This window comes from Pipra filicauda, unplaced genomic scaffold (genome assembly GCF_003945595.2).
Source record: "Pipra filicauda isolate LSUMZ 115617 unplaced genomic scaffold, ASM394559v2 scaffold70_size2993248_pilon, whole genome shotgun sequence".
Classification (NCBI taxonomy): Eukaryota; Metazoa; Chordata; class Aves; order Passeriformes; family Pipridae; genus Pipra; species Pipra filicauda.
In genome coordinates this window covers 2,835,696-2,861,460 of record NW_024104876.1, presented here as the reverse complement: position 1 = coordinate 2,861,460, position 25,765 = coordinate 2,835,696, and the positions used below count along the sequence as shown (strand labels likewise).

Here is a 25,765-nt window from a genome sequence, read left to right as displayed (position 1 = left end):
GTGAGAGTTTGCATATTAGCTAAGGTGACAGGTATTTACTCTCCAGCACAGGCAACAGGCAGGATACACAACATGAATCGACTATCCTGACACATATTAAAGAAGCCAGCTTTTTTAACATCTTGATGAGAAATTAGATCAGACAGGAGATTTAATGCAAATCTGGAAAACAGGACTTAGTGACACAAGAAGGGATATATTCCATGTGGTGCATTGGGCTACCTGCAACAGCTGCCTCATGAAAAAGGTGTTGCAGATCACAGAGCAGCTCATGTTTTGTTCTTGGAGCTTAAGGAGAAGGGCAGGAAAGGCTAATTGCCTGCTGCTTCCAACGTGATGCTGTCTTGTTCAAGATGATTCAAACTGAAGAAAAATAAACAACCAGCAGCTCTTGACTCACCTCTGTATCTGGCCTCAATGATCTCAGGTAACTTTTGAGGTCCCCACGTGTCATCAGCTCCATGATAACCAGCGTGGGTTGGCCCTGAGAAACAACACCAAGCAGCCGAACCTGGCCGAGGAAAAACAACCCTTCAGTGACAAGCACAGCTACCTGAACTGCAGTGATCATTCAGCCACGTGGATATGAAGCCCCAAACACCCGTGAACCTGAGGGAAAGGTCGGAATGTAGATTTGGTTCCACTCCCTGACTCCTGTTTCACAACAATATTATGGAGCTGTGCAGAGTTGAAGCTGAAATCCCAAGTTCCCACTTGAGTCAGTGCAGACATGCCCTGAACACCCTGGTGTCAATAAGCACATGAGCCACTGTCCCACCTCCATGACTTACCACGTGGTGACAGTTGAACTCCTTCATCACCGAGGCCTCGTTGAGGAACTCGATCCTCTCCCTCATGCTGGCAGACTCATTGACAGTCTTGATGGCCACTCTGGTCTCTGGCTCATCCTTCACCACTCCCTTGGCTATCCCCTCGTACACCATTCCAAAGGAGCCCTGCCCCAGCTCCCGACACATGGTGATCTTCTCACGGGGCACCTCCCACTCATCTGGAACATACACTGAGGGCAGAAAGAACAGGTCATGAGGTCCCACTTCTGCACGAGGTGTGAGCACTCACTGCTCTACAACAGCAACTGCCCAAAGAGTTTGACTGTAAGAACACCAGACAGAATGCTGAGACCTTGCCCCCTGTGTGCAAACAGTCCATGGTCTTTCCCATACAGAGATAGGTTGAGGACTGTATAAAAATAAATCTTAAAGAAATGTGGAGATGGACTTGAAGCAGCCTCACTGTGGTACTGACATATCAGGGTAGAAATAAAGAACCTCAAAGCACAATGAGAGGGTGGGAAGAGGCTCAAATCAATGCTTAAGGTCTGAGCTTTTCTTGGGATCCTTGCTTTTCTAATCCTTCCAGACAGCATCAAACACACTTGATCATCTGTATCAGTTTAGTGTCTGCTGTATTCTCTATTAACAGACTGATTTCATGACTAGAGGGAGGCAGGCTCTGATCCAGCAGCTCTTTGCATGGCACTGTTCTGATCCCTTGCACACTCACTGTTGCACCAGCAAAGGCAGAACTTGCTGCTGCTGCAGGACTTTGATCTGAGGCAGAGCAGAACTCTCAGAAGGTGAGTGCCAGGAGGCAGGACTGCCTCGGGCAAGAACACATCCAAGCACTCACTGATGCTGCTGCCTATCAGTCACCAAAGGAGGGGACACTTGTGTCACATGCTCTGCGTGGGTGAAATAACAGGATGAAAATAGAGGATTATAGCATGAACACTGACAGACCTTTAACCCTAATGGTGTTGCTATAAAAAATAACAGTAAAATATTCTGCTGCCACTCTGGGTAAAAACCCATTAGTCTCCTGGGGGCTTTTGGAAATGCTATTCCAGCAAAAAGTCTACAACAGCAGCACCAAACTAAACCATAAACAGAAGAACTGAGGCCTCAAGGAAATTTGTCTGATGTTCCGATTTCCTCAAGCCATGGGTTTGTTCCAATAAGGAAAAATAGAGCTTAAAAGGGCAAACATGAAAGACCACAAATTCATGAATTCTTCCTTCATTCCAGTGAAAGCAACACTGGAAGAGTAGATGATAATCTGAAAGTGAAATGAATGAATCCAAATTTGCCTCAGCTGAACAAAACTACAGGAAAACAACTCAAAAACTCCCCACTTTCAATAGACAAGTGACCTTTACGTATTATCAATTGTGGATTCCGTGGCTGTGCTAAGAAAACAAAACAGAGAAAGTGGTTTTACAACATGCCTTTTAGAGTTTCATACCCTTCAGAGTCAGACACCAACAAAACACATGACAGTAAAAGCATCACAAGTGGAAGGTCACACTCACCATCTGAGGCACTGAAGTACTCGGGGTTCACAGAGGCATAAAGTACTCCATTGCCCAGTCTGTCACTGTTCCTGTTGAAACATTGGTTTTTCCTTTTTAATCTTTAAATCTAAGTAGATTTCAGGCCATCTCTTACAGCTTTTCCGTTGTTTGCTCAACCACAGAATATTATTTAATGAATGTGGGGTTTTTCAGACAAAGGGGATGTGCTCAGTCCTTATCTACCTCACAGAATCAATGGACAAACAGCCCAGAATAGCTTTCCCAGGAAACCTGGAGTCTTCTCTACAGCAAATCAGCACCAGAAAAATGTAAACACAAGGTACTTTTAGCTGCTGGGTAAACTTCCTTTAAGAAAGGCAGCTGTATGGTGATAAACCAGGAGACTCATGGCTGAGAATGGACTTTAACATCATCCAATCTGCTGTGGGAGAGAAGTGATCCAGCAAAGGACAAAACTCTTTTTAATGGGGGATTCCATTCAACTGTTTCCTAAGGGTTTCTATCATTTTATTTTAAAACCACACACACAATTCCCACCCCCCCTCCTCAATTTTACTGGGGTGATTCTCAGAATAGGACACATAATAAATGCTCTGTGAGCACTCTTGCAGGAGACAGACTGTAGAAATAAAATTATCCATCAGATCTCAGGAAATCAAAGGCAAAATATTCTTGTGGTAGAAGAACAATTTAAAGAAGGGTTAAGTTATCAGGCATTTCACCCAGGAGAGCCCAAGGTGTTGTATTCACCAGATACAAAGCCCTTTCTGGAGTCCTTGAGCAGAATTGGTACCACTGTCTGCAGGGCTACCAATGAATTAGAGCTGGAAATCATGGGATACTCAATGAGCATCACTTATCTGAGTGTAACAAAAACCCTCCAAACCTGGAAAGTTGCAAGTCTGAACATTTGCACTGACTTGTATGAAGTTCTCGTTATGTATGTCAACGAGATAAAAAAATAAATCACAAAGTTACAAAAAACAAAACAGAGGAAAACAAATCAACAGAACAGTCCCCAAGACTGGTCTTGGCCAGGATATAATTTTTTAAGTGGGTGTAAAGACTTCAAAAAACTCTCTAGAATTAAATCAAATTAACCTAAATAGAAATAAGGTTTCATGATTTATATTGAGCCATATTTCGGTCACACATTCTGATTATACAGGTCCAGTGTGTGCCATCATTGACCTGTATGTTCCTCACAAGCCTTCCTCTTCCCTCTCTAATATGATACTGGAATAAAAAGCCTCTTCATATCTCCAGAAGCAGCAGCCAGAGGCTGGTAACTCTAAACCACCTCCTTTTACACACCAACGAGACAGATCTACTTCAGCTTCTCGACTCCTCTGAATGTCATTTCTCTTTTTAATTTTTAACCTGCTCCACGGGCACAGATTTGAAAATAAACAATTCCCCTCCTGCAGGTTTAAGCAGCAGCATATACAACTCACCTCTTTTTGTTAAAGACATACAGCATTATCAGCAATCCCCCAATGATGAGCAGCAGAGCAAGAGGGAGCACAATTACCAAGTGCAGGAAGTTTCCATAGTTTGCTGCTGCAACCAACAAGAAAACAATTGTATCAGGGTTTCTATAAAACCTCTACTAAACAAAGAAACATTCAAAACCCACTCAGTGTATTTCCATACAGGGAAGAAATCAAAGTTCTCATTTTCTTGTCTGATGTGGAAAAATGTACTCGGAAACCCTCCCTGACTGCAGATGAGTTCAACAAGAAAGCAGACACTGAGAGGCATTAATTTTGTACAGAACAGTGTCTGTCTGGGCTTTGTTTTCACAAGCTGTGCTTAAGGACTTACATTCCTCAGTGAACAATATCCAATTGTTCACTTGTACATTCACCTTTTTTCCACCTTTTGTTCACCTGGCAATTGCTTATACACACATTCAGAACATACAGGCACTGTTCTTTACTTCAAATCGTTCAAAGTGCAGCACTCAGAAAACCAAAAAGGAACAAGACGTGGAGTGTTGTGGGGATATATCTGCTCTACAACTACTCAGTTCTTGAGGGTCACTGTGGTGGTGTTCTTCCAAAATATAAATCACTCCCACTGTTAGGACCAGCATCACCCTTTTACCGGGATCTTTACCAAAAGCACTCAGAACAGGTCAACCTGTCAGCCAAAAATCTAAACAAACTATTTGTTTCTCATATTATTTTGCAATTTAAAGCAGGTGTGCCTTGTTGCCACACTTTTTGGACACTCCAGCTCCACGTTGTTATGGCTAACATCACATTCCCAGCATAGCTGTACATCCCAGGAAGGCACAGCAGTGTGTTCTCCACACCCACCACCTGCTGCACCTCTCACAGACACACAATGCAAGGGAAGGACACACCTCACACACCCCTCCTGGTTGTCAACACTTGCCATAAAAAATGGAACAGAGAAGAGTTCCCAAGGAACCACCAGCAAGTAAGAGGAGTATTCAAAGTACAGGCAACAGGCTCAGACACCCAGTTACACACTTAAACATCAGGCATTATTAAAAAGACACCAGTTCTCCAATTTGGCACAGACAACAAACACTTGTCTTACATTTGGGCTGCACATAGAAAGAGACTGGCTCAGTCCAGGATCCGTTTCCAGCTAAGGAAGTGGCCTGAACTCTGGCAGAATAGTTCCCAGGGTTCAGGTGAGTTAGTTTAGCTCCTCCAAGCTTCTTGTATTCCTGTCTGGAAACACATTCCCGCTTCTCCTAAAACAAAAAAGCAGTTTACACACGTTAGTATCTTCACATTCCTTCGTTATTGAAAAGCAATGCAGCTGCAGGGTAAGCTAATTTTTATAACTAAGAGTCCCACCTGATCACTTTTATTTCAAAGATATGTGGAATTTAAGAACTCAAAATAAGGGAAAAAAGGGAATGACATGCTGAGGGTGCTGGGTGTTTGAAATCACAGTTTCTGTTTGTGGGTTGCAGTACTGCACAGAAGCACATTTAAAAAGATCCTTTTTGGTGTATAAGTTATGAGCAGTGATGTCAAATCCTCACCTCTCCGTGCTGCCCATATTTGATTTCATACATCAGGATCAGCCCGTTTGGACTTGCAGGCTCTGACCACTTCAGGTAGACGGTATTTTCCTCTTTTGCTTCCCATGATACCGTTCCTGGAATGTTATCTGCTCCCTCTGTAAAATATTTACAGGTGATGTGAGAAGAACATCTCCTACTGGAAGATGAACTTGTGCAGGAGTGGAGGAGAATGGAAGGGTCACACTGTTCTTTGGGTGCAGAAGCTCTGCAGCAAAAGCTACTGAAACCCAGGGAACCAACTGCATTGGCCAGGGCCCTGCTGGAGATCAGCAGAGTCTCAGCTACTGGTTCCCAGAAAACCAGTGCAGTGGATGCAGCTCCACCAGGTATGGGCTCTGTGTGCCAAAAAAACCTGTTTATCAGCACCTGATTCTTCCTTCCCAACTTTCCACTACACCAAAACAGTGCAAGGAGCTGTTCCCACCAAATGGCTGTAACAACAACCTGGCTGCCAACAGCTGTGAACTGCCCCACTGACAGCCCTCTCCTAAAACAGTCAGAGGGAATCTGTCCCAGTTTAAAACAGTCTCATCAGCAATTCAGGAAGTGCTTCATTCTTATTTAGTTCCTAATAATTTTATGTGGTTTATTGAAAATTTAACAGGAATGTGAACCCCATTTCAGTCAAAGAAGACCACTCCTTCAAAAATACAGTTGTTATGTTTAGAAGAAAACAGAATTGTTTAGCCTTTAATTATCAGAGCCATGTGTTAAAAAATCTGGGAACACTTATTTCCTTTTCCCTGATCTCACAGATTTCCTTATTTCCTTGAAATAAGCAATACTTTTTGCTTTTTTTTACTGACACAGCTGGATCTGGATTATGATAGCCTTTCCTTCCAGAAACAAAACAAAATTGCTACCATTCTGTATCCAATATCCCCAGACATCTGCTGGAGTCAGAAGCTCGTTGCTGGATGCGTATGAGCTTACACTAAAATCATCTCTATTCTTCTCAGAAGAAGTACAATCTGTAAGAGCCCCAAACACGAGCACGGCATTCAATGTTTCCTATTTGAAGCACTCTAGGGGCCAGGGATTGGGCACAAAGAAACACAGTATTCCTCCTGTTCCCAGGCTGGACAAATGCATGGTCATTCTGTGACAGAAGAAACATTTGGCAAACATTCCCACCAGCAAAGCTCCAACATCTGCAAACAGTTCCAAGTGAGCACAGCAAAACCAAACATTAGCAGAGCAACACTGCCCTGTCTCTATTGAGCACACAGGGAACTGAGGGATAAAACCTTCCAGCCCACCATGTCTGTGGGTCTCACCTCTATTGCTAGGAAACAGATTCTCTCCTAATTATGCTGGTAATGAACTTCTGCCTCTCCCCAGCTCACAGCAGACTCAAACACATCACTCAGCACACACCAGAGACCAGTCGAGGACTTTAAAATCTACACAGTTCCAGTTCATTGTCTTGCACGGAACTGTTATGACGCCCCAACGTATTTCTAACTGGGTTTGGAGAGCTTGTCCTCCCCAGCACACGAGCCAAAGCTGCACCCTGTGAGGGCCCTTGGGAGAGCCCCTGGGAGAGTGTACCTGAGGGCATGGTTCTGGCAAAGACGAAGTTGGAAGCGCTGCAGCCGAGCGTGTCGGCCTCGTGGTTGCAGCTGTGAATGTCGATGCGGTAAAGGGTAAAAGGCTGGAGGTGGGAGATGACGGTTCTCTCCTTGCCATCCACCTTGGTCTCGAAGAAGGGGTACTCCACCTCGCTCTCCTCAGCGTCAGAGGCGTTGGTGAAGTGATCTGTCCCTGTCACGTTCCTGTTCCGAGTGGCCAGAGTGGCGTTTGCGATCCGGAACACGTCCCTCCGCTTCCGATCGGGCCTGTGGGGCACACACGGGTATGGAAAAGGTCTCTTTAGAAGAAACCCACTTTTCCTCCAGCCTCAGGAAAACTGTGCAAAACACCCCAGAGAAAGAGGCAACTGCTATTAAAAAAGCTAAATAAAGGAAAACTGCAAAACCAGAGGAAAACTGCCTCAATCTGAACCTGCCACATGTCAGCACAGCCCATTTCTCTCTCTTTTGGTCAGGGACCAGCCACAACTCTGAAGCTCACACTGCGCCCCAAGATAAATGGGCAAACTTCTGACCTCACACCAAAGAGCAAAAAATGGCTTCCCTTTTACTCAATAAACATCCCCGAGTTGTGTTTCATGACAGTAATGTTGATGCTTAAAATAAAAATCAGATGTTTAAGGTTGGAAACATTGGGGGGGAAAAAAAGTGTTTTGAAGTTTGCTGGATTAGCCAAGGAAGTTAAGCCTACTGAGAGTTAGCTTTGCAGTTGTGATGAAATAACAGACCTTAGAATGGATTGCACTGACAAAAGAAACCTTGGAAGGCAGCTGAAGACCATGACTGTTCACCAGCACTCTGGTGGTTATCTGTGCATCTCTACTTCTCTCACCCAAACAAAAGCTCTGCAAAGGAACAACCTTCCTGTGTGAGCAAACACAGCACTAATATTGGGGAGAGCCAAAAGTTCAATGAGCAGTTTTGCCTTACGGGTATCTGGGTGAAATTTAAGCAGAGTTAAAAACTTGAGGATTTACAGCAATGCTGCTGCTTTCTCAAGCCTCAGAAAGTGCTGTGGTGGACAGGCCTGAGTAACAGCACAAGCCCCAAGATTCTCTTAGAGCCATTTTGGATGGCATCAGGTCACCAACACCCAATGCCACATGGTCTTGTCTCAGATGCAAGGCTGTTCTGCACAGGGGCACCAGCTACACAGGGCACACTGGCTGTACTGCTCCTGCTCCCCCCCCACCCCAGGGATGCCCACACCTGGGAAGCAACGCCCCAAAGGGAGCTAAAGGAGAATGTAAGAAAGGCCACACTACAAAACCAGTCTGGGCTTGAATCCTACCCCTCCTAAAATCACTCCATGTGCCCATGTGGCACCTGGCCAGGGCAAGAGGGATCAAGGACATGAGGTCTGACATCTCTACCAGAGAGTTACAAACCAGGCAAAGGAGGCCTCCCCCAAACACACCACAGGAGGAAAGATGACTCAACAGGAGAAGTTAATTCACTGTCAAACACGTCGTCTTAGCACACACAGCCACAAGGCAGCTGTTCCCAGAGCCAAAAACAGGTTCACTTGGTTTGGAAACCTTCTGGCAGAGGTTGGATTAATTTTTTTTTTTTTTTTTTAGGAGTTCATTACATACAGATTGTTCCAAAATCCTTTTAGTACATCTTCAGTAGTTGTTTTGACACTCTCAGCCACCATGTAAACCAGAAATAAACAAAGGCAAGGAAAGAACTTCCTAAATTAACAAGAAATTGTTTTAAGCAACATATAAGTCAATGTCTTGTCAGTTAAGGGGATTTCATAGGAGATATAAGCATTTGTGCCTCCCCTCCACTGGTATTTATGGAAGTTACTAAAGCTATTCACCCTGCTTAGAATGAGTATTCATTTACTGCTTTAACTCAGTGGACAGAACAAACTTTTGATCTGCTAAAATTTGGGGGCCTAACACTGAACTGATGAACATTTGCAGAGGTTCTGTGATAAAAGCAGTGAAAATAAAAAGTTCATTTTCAATCAGTCACCAAGGCACGTGCCAATGCAAGAACCCAAAAGGCCTGACTTTATCTCTGCTTTTACGGGATGCACAAAGTTTCAACTCTCTGGTGGTATCTGGGAGTAGGGGGGAAGTACAGTCCCCCCTTGCCTTTGGGGAAAAAGATAAAGGGACACAAAACTTGTTGGTGAAAACTGCAGTGGAAGCAGGAAGAGAAAAAGAGCTGCAGGATAACCACAAGGCAAACAGGATTGAAACATCAAGAGATTTGACAGCATTGCTTTTCGGTCCAGCAGCTTCCTGCTTTCATGAAAGGCAGAGATAAAGGCAAAAAACAAGCATCCAAGGAAGTAAGTCCGAGATAAAACCATGAAAAATCATCTATTCTGTTTAAGGAGAGGAAGGAAGAGAAACGCAGGAGAAAAATTAAAAATAACGCTATAAAAAATTAAATCAAATTAAAAAAGAAGGAAAAAAGTTAACATTTAACAGAAAAGCTCACTGTTCTTTGTGGCAATTTTAATGTTACTCCTCAGACTACACAGAGAGCCTCATCCTGCTCATTAGAGAAACAAAAAACTTGTAGAATAACTCCTCCTCCCCTGGTTGTGAGTGTCTCTTCAAGGCTAAGCAGAGTCCCAGTGTTTGAAAGCCACCATAGCATTAATACCCAGAATTGCACAAGAGATTAGATCAACAGGCTTCTTAAACAATCCTAAAACCACCCAGTCAAATACTTTCACGTTGTATTCGGTGCTGCAACTCTTTCATAATATCCTGGAGACAGGTAGGACACTGGAAACAAATACTACTATTGAGGCTTGCATTAACACATTAATTAACTTTTCCCTTGGAAAAGAGAGGGAAAAAATGACATCAACAAGTAACAAACTGCTTAGGTTTGTCCCATGGAGGCATCTCACTAGCTCATAATCTTTAATTCCCTGACATACAGGCTCTTAAAAGTTGCTTGGCTATGCAGCTATTGCTGAGTGTTGTACCTGATCTGTCCCTGCTGTTACAAAACATCCTCATGACAGTAAGTTAAGGAAAAAGGACAAACTTTCAGGAAACTCTTTGGGAACTGGTCAGTGTATTTGTTACTGTCTGAGCTCAAGGTTCTATGAGTTTACTTGGGGGGGATGAAGGCAGGAATGGAAGAAAATATGAGAGAAGATAGCACATTTTAAAATAACAAAACTTTGGGGAAATTAAAAAACTCCTTTGCAATAGACTTACAAGTAGTTTAGACCTGACACGTGCCTTTCAAAACTCCTTGCTGGGCTGTTTCATAGAGTCTGAAATCAGATCTTGAGATTTCACATTGCTCAGGAGTTACATCATGGCCAGACACGGTGCCTAAAACTTCCCTGGACCTGATCTTTGCTGCTGGTTCTCATCATCACGAGGGAAACTCTGCACAAGGTCAGCCCCAAATGCTAAATGTGACCCAGACAGAGCTCAGGTAAGATACTTCACACTTCCAAAGACAGGCAGTATTTAGTTCCTCATTTTTTGGGAAAAACTAAGCTCTGCAAATATCACAGTCCCAACCCCAACAAGTCAATCCAACACATGCTTGAACTGAAGACCAAAAAATCACAATGGAGAGTGATATAAACCAGCATTAATGAGCAGAAATGCCACACTTTAGAGTTCTCAAACACAGGACTTGACCATAAACTTCCCCTGCCAGGAGAGAGAATGAGGCAACGTGCACAACTGAGATCTGACTGCGTATAAACTGTAATTTAACAGCTATACAGTGTGTGTGCCTGGCTCCAGCATCCAATTACCTAAAGCAGAACAGTTTACCTGAAGATAAATTGGAAACTCAAGGATCAAAATCACCAATTAATTCAGTAGTATCTACTCTATGCTGCAGCATAAAATCATTACTATTCCACTTAACATGTAAGCAGGTGTTTATTGTGGCAGGGTGGAAATATTTAATACTTCTCTGCAGCACAAACCCAGGAAACCAACAGGCCCTTTGTAATTAGTGCAGTGAGAAAGACAGACCATTTTCAATTCTGTGAGGTGACTGTGCCCTGAATTTCAAAGGCAAATAAATCTTCAGATTAGGAACACAAGCACTTAAATGAGTATTTAGAGAAAGATCAAATCTGAACCCCTTTGTCTACCACATGTTGCTCATCTCTGAAACCCTTATAGACAAAGAGCTCCTTAAGTGACTCTTGAGTCTGAAAAGAACCCCTCACTGAAATCCTTGATCAATACAGGTAAGAACCCTTACTATGGGCTGGAATTGAAAGAAAGAAATGAAAGCTAGCAAACAAGAGAAACTGCAGAGGAAGGCTGCAGACTGTCTCCCATGGAAGGAAAGGTAATGCCTGTGTGTTTCAGGTGTTACCCATACAATTATTAGCCCCACTTCCAAAGAGAAAGTGTCCAAAATCCATTACCTAGGGACAAAGATGGAGTTGTGAAGGAAGTTCTCAAAGACTTTGCGGTACTCTGCTTCCTCCTTCTCAGCTTGCTTTTCTGCCTCTGTCTTGGGACAAGCACAGCAAGGTCCTTTTTCCCCCCCACAGCCCTCTGGCTTGGTGGGCTCAGTAGCTTCTTCTGTATCAATGGTCCCATCAGCGTATCTTCGAATTGGGACTTTATCTTAAAAGAAAAGAACAGAGCTCGTTTTGTTTCTCTCCACACCATGACTACGGCAACAATCCATGTTTTATCCATGTTTATTCCCCAGCTCTTGCCAGTGAAGAGCCCTGGCAGGCAGAGTCCCAGGGATTCCAACACAGCAGGGTTGGTTCTCCTACCTTTGGAGCAGTAATTGTGTCTGTAAAGGTAACTGTCCTGAGGCTGCTGCTGCCAGCGCACGATGTAGTAGGAGAGGTTGCCATTGGGAAGAGAGGGAGGATTCCATTTCACAATCAGCTGGGATGAGGAGTTGGATGCTGAAATAACATCCAAGGGAATGGACGGCACTGGAGGAGGAAAAAAAAGGAAAAGAAAGGAAATTAAACCTAGAGCATTCTACAGTGTATTTCCATGCAAGCTTCTGAAGTGAATCCCAATCCATTTCTGTACTGCAGGGAAAAACACCATCTTATTTCAAATAAAGGATTTCCTACTTATGCCTCACTAACAACAGTTACCAGGGGTTCAACTGCAACCACGTGCAGTCCCAATCCAAAGTTGTACTTAAAATTCACCTTCACCAATGGAACAAAGCCTGAAATTCTAACTCCAAGGAACTCCCATAGTTCCCGATGAATGTAATGTCTGAAAAAACACTTTTAATTCAAATTTTAATGCTGCTTTCATAAGCACTCAAACTTCTAGCATCATGCACATCATCTGCACATAAATTCCATTTCTGTATTAACAACAGACCTTGCACAATAATACACTAATCACACCTGCAGCATTATCAACCTCTCACCCCAGAGCTCAGCAACTCACCCGCAGCATTGGTTCGTATATATATGATTTCACTTTTTGCTCCATGAATATGATGGTTTTCCATCATGGTGAGGGTAACAGCCTTGACATAAATGGCATACTGAGTCCAAGGTTTCAATCCCTGCAGCAGAATTCCAGGATTGTTCTCTTTGTTTGGTGGCAGGTCAACATCAACCATGTTCCAGCTGTTGGAGCCACACGCATCTTGCCCGTCGTACTCTGTCACATTTTTGAATGGTCTGAAATATTCAAAGAAAAGAGCAGCACAAATATTTATTTTCTCCTAAAGATTGCCATATATGACTGAGAGTGCCTCACTTCAAAGCTGCTCAGTGGAACATATAAAAAGCTTACTTGTTTTTCCCCAGCAGAATAAACCAGGCTAAAATCCATATTTCCAAGCAGTACAAAATTCAGAGTTCAGCTGTAGCTGCAGGTTTACCTTCAGTCACTAGTAATAAGACAATGTTCTCTAAGAAAACACTATATTTATCTATCTTTTATCCCAAACAGGCAGTGAAACGCTTCGGACATACATATCAAACACAGGCAACTCAAGACAGTTATTGATAGTGGCCAAGCTTTTTACCATAAAGAACCCAAAGTTCTGTGACTGACCTTGACCAGTCTAACAGATCTTTTTTTTTTTTTTTTTTTTTTTTTCAAATTTGAAACTTTCTGATGGATTTGCAATCCATTTCTAGGATTCCTTCAAAACAATCCTCTTTAAAGGCGGCCTGCGCTCCACCAAGGAAAGAATTTGAGCAGAGGCAGGGCTTGAGGATGAAATACATAAACTGGATGAGCTCTCCAGCCCTAGGAACAGAACTGTTACTGTCTCTTGGACTGCCCTGCTGAGGCCCTGACAACATCCACTTACGCTTCTTTGTAGTACACAGTGAAGCTGATGAGGTCTCTGTAATCTGGAGGCCGATACCGCTCCCACGTCAGTTTAATCCTGTTCTTGAGGGTAGTGTTGGAAACAAAATGCAGAATTTTGCTTTCACCTGCAATACAAAAGGACAGGACATGACAGAGTTGGTATCACACCCCCTGTCAGTTTTTGCTGTTTCTTAGGTGTCTGGTTTAGCTCATGAGCCTTTCCAGTAGCACCTCAGGATACCAACAGCCTTTGTCTCTGCAGAGCTTCCTATTTCATCCCACTACATTTGAATACTTAAGGGCAAGCAGTGACCTTGGCAATCATGTTAGAATATGCTGGAGCTACTTGTTATTAATTTTTTTGAAGTAGTTTTTCTTCTAATGCATCACCAGAAAGCTCTTGAAAACTACTTCAGGCTCTCCCTGAGTGAGGAATGGAAGTGCTGTTTATCCACAGGACTGGTCTGAAAACACTAAATTCATCATCCAACTCCAAAGCACGTGCAGAGCAGTAACCAGCCTCTGTGTTCTCACTCTCCAGGACAACTCTTGACAACTACAATTTATTTTTCTGGAGAGTGAACAACATGGAAAGGACAAAGGAGTTTACATTGCTATTCATGAGAGGCTGGACCAAGAACTCCAAAACTCAGTTCATATACGGCACAACCATTTGATGGCAGCAGCTTCCAGCTCCTCTTGTGAACAGGCCTGGATGGAAGCCCACAGCTTTGAGATGAATGGCTTCCCACTACCAACTCACTGAGCTTTCCAATGCAAAACAAAATAGCATTTTAAAAACTCAATTCTTGGATGAAGAAATCGTGTTCTGTCAACTGTTAGTTTCTAACGTTCCATAGAAGGCTCTGAAAATAAAGGGGTTTTCACCCTCGTGTACACTGGCACTGTTGGTGCTATCTTTGCAAAGGCAGTTTGGCTTTTGTTGATTCTTTTCCCCTTCTGAGAGTCAGAAAGCTTTCTGTACTGGTTTCTTAAAAAAGCAAGCAGTGGCTGGCACTGGCCTCAGTGGTAGTAAGGCCTGGCTGTGTGTCTGTAACTCCTCCAGGACTGCAGGGCTTTGCTCCATTGAATGTGCAAAGAATGGAGGGTGCTCACAACAAGGATCTGGGCCATCTGCGCGCACCCATCCCGCCTGAGGAGACATCCAGCAGAATGTGGGTCCTACTTCTGTAAGCACCATCCACAACAAGGGGGCTTGACTTAGGCACAAGATCCATTTCAATTCACTCAGCCAAAAAAAGCACCCCAAACTGGCCAAAGGAAAAATGCACCGTCAAGTTTTAGGAGTTAGAGGTGAAATTTGTAAGCATTCTGTTGCCTTAATTCCTAGGTGACAGACTGCTTTTAAACACACTGGTTACAACTGGAGAGCTGATGTGCAGCCCACTGGAGCCAGAAGAGGATTTCCCAATAACTGACCGTGGCAGAATCCAAAACTAAATGCAGAGGCACTCAGGTTTAGGAATACTGCAGAACATCAAGAAGCGTTCTCAATTCGAAAGCAAGTAATTTGAACATAAAACACAGAAAATCGAGTTTACAACACACATTCCGAGCAATAAGGTACAATATTTGGCAGAAGCTGAATGTAACAGAAAGATTTTGTTTCGGTGTCTCTGGAATTGTTAGTCAGCAGCATCCTTAGCACCAAGAAAGAGTAGGTATCTGAGGGAGGAAAATCCCTATAATGATGCACGATTACGAAGGGGGCTGAGAAATTGCTCCTCATTGGACACACCAATCTGCTGGATTTCACTTCTTGTTTCCCAGGTAGGTTCTTATTGTTATATGCTGCTGCTGTCACCAAATTTGGGAGGCAATCATCTTCTAGAGATGGGTTTTCCAGATGAGATAGGGACTGTGTAACCACATTGTTTTCCATGTGTGCAAATGCACCCTCACAGCTACAGTGTAAAACCTGTACAAGCAGAAAGGCTGAAAGGCTCCTCCAGGGTCTAAATCTAAATATTGCAGTGGTGTGTTGGGGTTTCTCTTGTCACACCCTCCTGGGCAGTCTGCCTTGAGATTCTTTTGTCTGTTTACTTACAAGAGGCTCTCTCCCCATTGTTCCTTGGATTTATATCTCCTTTGCTCTGCCGTCCCTTGGTTCCTGAAACCTCCTCCATGCGGTAAATCTCAGAAACACACAGTTTAGGATTAAATGCAAAGTACATTTTCCCCTCACTGATCGTCAGGTTATGATGGTTCCAGTCCCAGAGCTGCTGAAGATTGTGGTTGTCAAGCACATAGAAGGAATAATTCCTGGAAGAAAAAATATTAGTTTTAATTCACAGCCAATTCTATTGAAGAATCCCTTAATATAAGAAAACTTTAAAACACTGTGTTCCCTCTTACTTTAAAGTGCTGGTCAGCAAAGGGTTTTCTTCTCTCCCATGGAGCAAGTTTTCCCTGAATGCTCAGGGGCAGGAAATGACTGTAACACAGGACACCCCACCATCTAAAGCCACTCCAACATGTGTTTTAATAATTGTATAGGAGCTGCTACGAGGAATATAAATTCATGTCCTCTGAACAGCAGGTCTCTACACTGGAAGCAGTAACCTTAGATACCCTATGGAAGGAAAAGCCTGCTGCAGTTCTGACAAAGCAATCATTAACACAGCTGTCTTGCTTGTGTTTACAAAAGCAACTCCAAGAGTTTGCACAGGGAGATTTCCTTGCCTCTCTGTCTTAGTTTACCTCTTGGCCCAATAAAGATTTCCCACATTGTGCCAAGTACAGTTGCACCTGTACATCAAAACTTGACAGCAAACAGGACCCACACTTCAAAATGCACAGCTGAACACAGGCAGCTGTGCTGAGCCCACTCCCTAAACACAACCACGGAATAACATGTACATCCTTTATTTCCACAGATGCTAACACAAAGTTGGGTGTGTAAATCCTATTAATCCTGTTATATATTATGAAGAAATTCCTGGCACTATTCAATTGTGCTGAATTGGAAAAAACCCACAGGTGCAGCAGAAGCAGGATTATAGCTCTACATCAGCAGCAAGACAACATCCGCAAGGACACTGACACTTTGGGACACTAGGGACAGGAATGCAGCTGATGAATCACAATCAAACCAACCCACCATGGTAGCATTTATTACACTTCTGTGGGAAGTCCCCCCAGCATGAACCACAGCAACACAAAATCCATTATTAACACAAGGAAGCCCACCTTGCTTGGGTAACCCCACATCAGTGGAGTCACACTGGGCTTTCTACAAAACCTTTTAACTACAGAGTTTCTGCAGGGTAACATGGCAGACAAACCACAGGGTTCATAAGAAGCTGTCATACTAGTCATTTATGGTTTTCCTTCAATTATTTCATTTAAAATTCAGGATTAATTCCTCCCTCATCCAACCTGAAACAAAAGCTGTGCATTCTGGCTCCAAACTGCACAGACCAGATTTGCCATTTCTTGCAATGCAGAGCGTGTTTTCAGGGCAATGTGAAAGACAAGTTGTTTCCTCTATTTCCATCTGTCCCCTAATTATTCAGGACTTGATTTCTAATGAAGTTGATATACCTGGTACCATTTCACACAGATGCAGAGAGGAATGTGCTCAGCTGACAAGGGAGCAGAGACATGTTTGTGCTTTAAATGCATCTTGCCAGGAGAGAACAAGGATGCTGAACTGCACGTGGGACTTGACAGACATCACCAAACCCTGTGTGGATTTGGAAGTAATGCACCTCACTGACACTAAAGTTCACTGTTTCCTTGTCTTGTTTGAAAAGGTAAACTGATGCACTTAAACCCCCCCAAGCTCAGCCTCACACCTCAGTGTACAAACTCCACAAGTCAGTTTTGAAACTCCACTGGCACACAGATGGCTGAGGAACAGTCTCTTTAGAGACCCCCCCTTAAACAAAAACCAAGCTGAGGAGCATCCCCCAGGGAGCCTGCACTGCAGACGTGCTCACCACCATGCTACCACCAGTCTGGGGGGTGTTATTCATCCCCAAACACCCTCACACACCACTCTGCTCTGCTGAAATGCTGTGGCTGGATCAAGCCTTGCTGCTCTCGTGCCGAATTCACCGTCCCCTGACAATAATGATCCCAGGAAAATAAACTGTAACATCTTCAGTGAGGAGCCACACAGCACTAGAGATCCTGTTCACACCTTCCAACAGGCCTGACAGCTACTGATGCCTCTGCTTCAAAAGGGTGTAGAAAACAGGGGGGAGGTTGTTTTTACAGAGACTTCCCCCAATTTGCAGCAGGGGGGTCAGTGTCACAACTGGAACTCCTCCTCAGTCACCACTTCCTCACTTGCTCCTGAAGGCCACAAGTTGCTCATTTTCCAGGTACCTGACCTGGGATGCTTTGGGAAGTGCTGCCTACACACCATCCACCAACAAGGCATCTGCAGCTCATGAGAGCAGTGAACACACTGACTCCAGCAGAGGGTGGAGGGGCCAGGCAGAGTCAGTGCCAGAGAGGGACCAAAATCCTGCAACAGATCCCAAGACCCCTCCAGCACATCTCCAGTTCGCTTCCCCTGTTTGCAAAGAGAAATTATGTTCTTGCCACGGGGGCACCTTCACATGGTGTTCAAAAGGGGCAATGAGAACTCTGAAAACAAACAAAGTAGATTCACCCTAAACTTTCCGCTTTCTGTGACAACCAAGGTAGGCACCAGCAACTGAATAAGAACAGAGAAATTCTGAAGTGCTGTTTTCTTAGTCCAGTTCAATAAATAAAGGGACAGGGACAGTGGGGTCAGTTGTTTAATGAAAAACAATCATAATGGACCTCAAGTTACCTCCTTCTCATCCCCCAAGGCAGTGCTGCCACAAACAGCTCTTCTTCCAGCAGCCACTCCTTCCCAGGCTAAGATCCCACTCCCTGATGTTCATAACTCTGCCCAAGTAATTGTTTAGGCTCAGTTATTCCCTGCCAGGTGCCTACTTCCACTGAAGTATTTTTGGAAATGTCATTTTAGACTGTGGTAATGTCTAAATTATGCCAGGCATTTTCCAAGCAGAGACTGCCCCTGACCCCAAGTATGTAACTGCAGTCATTTCCTAACATAGGGGAATTTTAGCACAAGTAGCTCTTTACTATAGATCTATTTTGCCTCCACATTCATCCTCATTTTCTTCTTCAAAGCTGCATTTATTTACTACTTCTATTTGGGAATTTCATTTACTTCTCTGTTTGGAAAAACCTGCCATTTCCCTTCGCATGGGCTCTGCTTGCTGACAGACAAGGTGCCATAAGCATAATTACTACTTGAGACACAAAGCTAAACTCAGATTTAGAGAGATCAAGAGAGGGAGGGGAAGAGAAGAAAAGACAAATCAAGGACTGGAGTATCTGTGAGGGCACACCAGGCCGTGAGAGGCTGAATGAGCCACGTGCTCGGCACTGCCAAGCCTCTGGGATTTGCAGTTGGAAAAAAACATCTCCGTGGAGCCAGTGCTCTTCCTGAGACAGACAGGGCAGGAGGAAGAGCTGCCTTTTCACTCAGTCAGATGGTGGAATTTTAAGAATTTAAGGCTGACCAAAGACTTAGTCTGAGAGAAAAAAGGGAGGTTGTGAAGAGTCCCTCATGTTTTAACTTCACCCAGTCAGGGCAGACAAATCAGACACAAGCAACCTTTCTCATGACCTTCCCACCACCTTTTCTTCTATGATTTCCCCAAATTCTTCATTTAATAGTTCTGTCATTATGGAAGGGGACTGATTTCTCTCAGAGAACACTGGTTTAAACTTGGGATGGCTGCTTGATTCAGGAAAAGAGCGAGCAAGGCAGTTTGCTGATGGATCATCACCACACCTCAGCATCACACATGCTGGGGGGCTAAAAACTTCTGCCTTGACAATCTTCTACCATCACAGGAAAGCAGGAGTTATGTACAGCAAAAAGTATCACATGTTGAGTAATTACAGAAGCAATATAATCCAGAGCAAACATTTCAAGGGATCAACTTTACTCTTCCTGACCAGTCTTTCACGTGCTTGGGAGAGAATTCATTTAAAAGTTAACTTTCAAGGAGCTGCAAACAATTGCAACTTGCAATCTGTTTCACACTTGCTGGGTCACTCTGAGTTTCAGGCCCTGCTTAGCAAAGCTCAGGTTTCCTTTCAGCTAATGTTCTCCAAAAAACTCTGCGAGAAGCCAAAGAACTGCAAGGAAATCTGATTGTTTCTGAAGATGCTCTTTTCTCAAATAGAGTAAAGAGAACAAACAAACCCACTTTATCCATGTAAAGAATCTCCCCAGAAAAACCTAAAGTGAAAAGTACACAGCAAAGTTACCATAAAATACTTGGAATATACTCAATTTAATATGCTGATTTGGACAGTAATGCGAATAATGCTGTGCAGAGGTGTTCATTAGGAGAAAACGCTGCACAGGAGAGGAAAAGAAGACTCTATAAATGACACATGAATGGTTTTTAGGAGCAGCTTTCTATTAAAGTGAAATTGCATCTACAAATATCTGAGCACTTACCCATCCACCTGTTCCTCTCCCAGAATATACCGCAGGTTCTTCAGGAAAGACAGGGAGACCAAAGCATGGGAATGACGGATCTTCACATACCCCGTTACTGTCTCAATCAGCCCCATAAAATTCTCCAGTTCTGAGGCAATGTTATCTACAGGAAGAAAAGGTAATTCTGTTATTACAGGATTCACAGCTTTGACTGATATTCTCCTTCATGCTCAGTCAAAGAGAATGTTTGTATTTGTTGCTTTTGAAAATGAGACACGCTGGTTTTCCTCTCCCAGGAACAGTTGCCTGTGCAGCCCGATGGTTGAAGGGCAAAATAAAGCCAAAGAGTAACACTGGGAAACCAGTCTTGCTTTTCCATCCTGGAATACCTGCTTTTTCCATGGGCATTGCACTCTGAAGCCAGCACCAAATGGTGAGCCAGCATGCTGGCAGGGATGAAAAGACCCTTGTTAAATGTACACATCCATGAGACTGGAATTGCTTCTGGATATGGAGCAAAGCTCAGGCAGAAAGCTCCACTGGAAAACAGAGAATGAGACTGAAGATGAAGAGGTGGAGTATGTTACTGGTGTGCTTGGGAGCCCAGGGCACTGATTTCCATGACTTGAGAAGCTTTGGCTACAACACTGAGAACTCTGGATGAAACAGTGAAGATAAAACCCATAAGGATGTGCTCATGCCATGGAGCATGTTCTGTACAACTCACTGAAGGTGATTTTCTATTACAAATTATTAAAATGACTGCAGGGAAAGCTCCACTCCTCAGTCCTTCAGTACCCTACAAACTGTCCCTGCCCAGGTCTGCAACACCCCATCCTTCACGAGCTCAAGCTTTGCTGTCCTTACCTCAGCAATGGTTGGTTCCCATACCAAATAAGCAGATGCTCTTCAGCCCTCTAAGACAAATAAAATAAAAACCCTTAAATAAAATAAAAACCCCCACACTTGCCACAGGTAACTGGAACATCTTCCATAGGGGAAGACTGTACCTTTAGAAGCGGGACCTTGAGTAAAATAATTCACATGCTGCTGTTACTAAACCCTGAAGCTTTCATTCAGCAGGAGGCAGGGAATCAAACAGATCTCAATCTTTAAACCTTATTCATGAAACCGAAAGGGACCTTCCATAGGGAGATACACGTCCAATAAAAACTAACAGTGATTTTTACTCTGCTTTTAAGAGCTCATCAGCTGTCAACACCTCCCTGGTTGATGAATCACTGCTCTGACAAATTTAATCCAGAGCTTGTTCAAGACATGTGACAGGGGTGGCCAGCTCACTAATGCTGACCATCCAGCAGCACAGTGTTGGGCTTTATATGAGCTCCCAGCACTCTGGATTTCATGTTTTAGCAAAACACCACATCTTGCCTTAAAAAGTGGGGATATGCAGCCTTACAGTGTCATGCAACAAGTTATTTACCTACCCAGATGCAAGGATTTTCAACTTTTCCGTCTTTATTATTCTTTTTGGACTACTGCTCATCTAACTGCCTAATCCTGGTTCCTTGTTCTGCCAAAAAAACTAACAAAAATACCAGCTTTCCCTGGGACTGAATACCTGTGCCAGCGTGGGCCAAATCAAACAGGAGCTGAGCTCTGGGGTTGGAGAGCAAACAGCCTGCTGAGTTTTTAATGTTCTTATCACTATGCTGAGGACAAAAGGAAAAACGTGGACAGCAGCCTTATCAGAGGTTCAGAAAGAGGGGCCATCACTTACTGCCACGGCGGATGTTGATCAGCAGGTTCCCCTTGAGGATTGTGCAGCCCTGCAACATCTGTGCTGATGTGACAGAGTCGATGGTCTTCGTCTTCCCATCCTCACAGATTTTGGGGCAGGGCCCCTCACAAGGGCTGCAGAACATGCTGCTGGGAAAGAAAGAGAGATTCAAAATAAGCACCGATACACAACTCTGAGTCCACCGACTGCTCTGGGTTGAGTTTTGGAAGATATTTCCCTCTAAAGCTTGGACAAACCCTCCAGGCTAGAATGAAAGCTGCCAGCTTGTTCAGAGGACACACTTGACTCCAAGAGGCTGAAGCATCTCTGGCTTACAGTGAATGAATGGACCCACATCCACGGGCTGTCAGCTTCTGGAAGGCTCTGGGGTCCTTCCAAAGTCAAGGGAGCTCCAGGTACAACCCAGTGCCCTTGCATTTGTGCATTTACTCTGATTAAGTATCCCCAGAAACCCCTCCCTTCTCATTTACCTCAGAAAGCAGTGAGGTTTTGTGCTAATCCAGGCCCAACTTCCCAAAATAGGCCAGGTCAAGAACCAGAGATGGGAAAATACTGTTCACGTTCTTATAAAGCTGTCTGTCTCCATGGCCTTAAACCAGTGTTTAAAGCTCAGCACTAGGGAATTCCATGCTCCTGGACATTTTAACTCAGAAAGACAACTGGGGGGGCATAAAGTCAGGAAGGATGTGGAGAAAGTGAGCAGTCCATTAGTCACTACTTCTTACAGCTTGAGAGGCATTAAAGGAGCAAGTTAAGCAAACAGGAGGTCGTGTCTTGATGCAAGGAAAACTAATTGTCAAGAGGAATTAGGAGAGGCAGACCAGAAGTCTAAGCAGGTTCGAAATGGGTGATACAGATGGAAAGAGAACAGGTCACCACTGGCTATAAAACATCAAGACAGACACAGCCCCAACCTCAGAGAAACCAGATTGCCAGAAGCTGGGAGGAGACACTGAAGCACAGGCTCACTTCTGTTTCTTACACTCTACAGGCACTCAGAAGCATTTTTTAGTGGCCAAACTCAAGTAATAAGAACTCAGGTCAGTCCAAGCTTTTGGCTACAGCAGCTTTTTAAAGGTTTGCCATTATACTGCCTGTATATTAATCTCAAAATTGGACATTTCATGGGTGCACAAAATGGGCCCTCTGACCACTCCTGGTAAAGGTCTTTTCTGATTTAAGGTAATTTTTATTTTTCAATTTATTCTAGCACTTTCCTTGGTATGTCATGATTACTTATGCCACCTTATCACTTTAGAGAGGAAAAATAAGAATGAAAAAAACAAATCCAGCTTCAAAGACAAAGGTTTCTGCTGACAACACTGATGGATGCGGATTTACTGTTTATTCTTTTTAAAAGAAACTGAACCCACTTTTTTTCTGAGGCTTAAGGAAACATGCAAATTGATAACAGTTTCCCATGCATAAACCATAACAGAAAAAAAAGCTGCTTTGCTTAGTAGTAAGCTCCTATTTCAAAATCCTGCACTGTAACATGCCACAAACCACTAAAAGCTGCAGACACAAGAAAGAGGCTTCAACTAAATGTACAAAGGACACTGGAAATGTTTTCCATTTGCAAAACAGCACCTCTGGGAAAGAGAACATTGACCAGCCTCGAGTTACAGCTGCTCTCAACCTCTGCAGGAGAGCACAACACCCAGCTAACAACAGCAGCATTTCTCAGGTGAGTGGCTGGATTTGGGCAGTGTTAAGGTGCTTGTATCCAAATGTCAGCTGGAGCCTGCCTTGAAGACATGGGTGACACGGATGCACAGACACACAACTGGTGCAGGCACCATCTTCCCAAAAAAACCAGCAGCCTACAAAGAGTCTTTTTAGCACAGTACTGAGGCACTAGGAATTTTAGCACGCTGACTGTACTTCACTCCAAGTCCACAACTTCCAAGGGTCAGCAGGCAATGAAGGCTGCTTGCTTAAACCACCAGCAAATTACCAAACTCATAAGCACACATCTCTTCTACTGTTACAATTAAATAACAGCAGGTGAGTGACACTCTCGTAAGAAATTATTCTGTGTACCATTGCCAGCAGCTGCATTATTTTTGTCACAATCTACACAATCACTGTCTTCTAAAACACCATTGTTATCTCCTGGTAATAGAGGAAACAAAGGGAAATAAAATTAAATACACCAAAGAATACGTGTGTCTAAAATGCAGGCACACATAAAGCGAGTAACAGGCAAGGCAAGGTGACTCCTGTGGTTTGCTGTGTGTGATAATGGTCATCAGCCAACTCCAACCCTGTGTTCCTGGGTTTCAAGTAGAGAACACCAAAATGAAAGCCAAGCCCTGGTTCTGCGCTGCGCTGGCAGTGCACAGCACCACACACCACCAGACCTTTCAAGGGCGATTCCACCCAAGCCAGGCTCCACCAGGGAGCCAACACCATCTCCATGGGTGTCCTCACTTCCCCCTCCAGCCATCTGCTGCCACGGAGTCGGGAGCGGGAAACCCAAACCCGGCCTCTCCCCCAGCTGTGTTACCTCTGGCTGCCGTTGCGGATGAACCCGGAGGGACACTCGGCCATGCACTCGTCGTTGTGGATCACGAACTTCTCGTACTCACTGGCATCCGTGGCGGGGACTTTGGAGCAGAACTCCCTGGTGACGCAGCGCCAGCCCTCGAACTTGTAGGTGTTGGGGGGGCAGGTGGGCATGCAGACCCCCTCGTAGTAGTAGTTGCGGCAGGCCACGCACGCCGTGTTGTTGTCCGGGGCCGTGCAGCTCCCCAGGCACTCGGGGTGGCAACACTCGTTCTGGTCTGTGCAGGCTCGCTTCCCACACGAGCTGGGGCACACTGCAGGGCAGAAAACAAGGGGGCATCAACACCAGCTGCTGCAGACTGGCACTAAAGCAAAATCCCTGTACAGCTCTACGACACTTTGATTCCCTGGGCGCTGGAGCATCTCTGAAAACAAACAAACAAACAACCCACCAACATAAAAACCGCTCTTGTAAAAAATTCTACTTTTCTCAGCTTTAGTTGCCTGAAAGTATCTTTTCCTCGGATCAAATTTATGACATGAACGAAATAAGTAATAAAGAAAACTGCTGAAAGCAAGATCAACATAAGGATAATGGAAACAGGCAAGAACCCTTTCCACAGCCCTTGTATTATGGATAATTTTTTTTTTTTGGCATGTTGGCTTATTGTCTTTCTAAGCATTTCTTGTCTTTCCTATTTGTGCTTCAAATTGGTCTTTCGCTGGCAAGAAAACAAGCTTCCTTCAAACAACTTAATTACACTTGTAGAAGGAAGCACTGCTCCACTGCAGCACACATGGTTAGGCTGACCCCAGAGTAGCATCCCAATGTTGCTTATGTGTGCAAAATGCGGTTTAATAAAGTATCAAATCATCATCCACATCAAATACCCAGGAATTATGGAGCTACTATTTTCCCCCTGAAGAGCGTAAGAGAATTCTGCCTTATCCTCAAATTCTGGGTTCAGAGAAAAAAATATGAAAGGGAGGAAAAAAAAAAAAACAAACAAAATGGGGTGCAAATTTATGGAGACGTTTCGTTTTATGTGAAAGCGTTTCCAGCTTGGAAGGCACGACCAAAGAGCAGAATCCTCAGCAGCCGAGCTCACCACTGTTAGATCAAAAGAAGTGGCAGCATTGTATTTATGTAACAACAGCGTTTTGATTACAGCACTGTATGGCCTTTTAGCCACACGAGCCATGTGCCAGAGGCTCTGGAAACACATAGACTGGAAATCTGGTTTGCATTTAGTAGCTGCTTGCCACTTTCTAACTTAGCTAAAACACTGCCCCAGCAGCAACAGCAGAAAAGCGAATTACAGTGGTACCACTACAGCGAGATCCAAGGGAAGCACCACAGACATTTAAATGGGATGATCTGAGCAAAAAGCAGAGAACCAGGAAAGAAGATCATATCCCAACATGAACATGGAAGGAGCTGATGAAACCGTAACAGTTCCACACAAGTTTTGCAGTGTGATTTATCTCTCAGTGTGCAGCTACGGCGTTGTTCTAATGCAGGACTAAACACCCTAAAATCTTGATGCCCTCCCTCTTCCCTTAATGAGGAGCAGGCTTTGCAGTGTGTTTTCACAATGCCACTGAACAGAGCACCATTATCACCACAGGAAAAAAATGCATGAGAGTGCTATTAAGCAATAATAGCAATAACAATAATAATTCCACCCCCACAAAAAAAGAAAAAAAAACAAAACAAATAAACAAAAAACCAACCAAAAACCCACAAA

At 44.0% G+C, this 25,765-nt stretch overlaps 1 protein-coding gene across 3 annotated transcripts in view; it reads right to left on the bottom strand.

Annotated features, from left to right (window-relative positions):
- The window catches only part of IGF1R (insulin like growth factor 1 receptor), a 167,200-nt gene that overhangs the window by 14,349 nt on the left and 127,086 nt on the right, over positions 1-25,765 (bottom strand). The window contains exons 3-17 of one of the 3 annotated variants that reach the window (XM_027714814.2): positions 24,019-24,331; positions 21,489-21,637; positions 19,766-19,910; positions 15,332-15,546; positions 13,262-13,388; positions 12,382-12,620; positions 11,736-11,903; positions 11,373-11,577; positions 6,951-7,237; positions 5,358-5,494; positions 4,901-5,060; positions 3,787-3,892; positions 2,330-2,400; positions 792-1,021; positions 401-511 (exon numbers count right to left, since the gene is read on the bottom strand). In XM_027714814.2, coding sequence (XP_027570615.1) covers positions 401-511; positions 792-1,021; positions 2,330-2,400; positions 3,787-3,892; positions 4,901-5,060; positions 5,358-5,494; positions 6,951-7,237; positions 11,373-11,577; positions 11,736-11,903; positions 12,382-12,620; positions 13,262-13,388; positions 15,332-15,546; positions 19,766-19,910; positions 21,489-21,637; positions 24,019-24,331 — 2,663 coding nt within the window. The remainder of the gene's footprint in view (positions 1-400; positions 512-791; positions 1,022-2,329; positions 2,401-3,786; positions 3,893-4,900; positions 5,061-5,357; positions 5,495-6,950; positions 7,238-11,372; positions 11,578-11,735; positions 11,904-12,381; positions 12,621-13,261; positions 13,389-15,331; positions 15,547-19,765; positions 19,911-21,488; positions 21,638-24,018; positions 24,332-25,765) is intronic. The other 2 variants (XM_027714815.2, XM_027714816.2) reach the window with 2 other exon arrangements.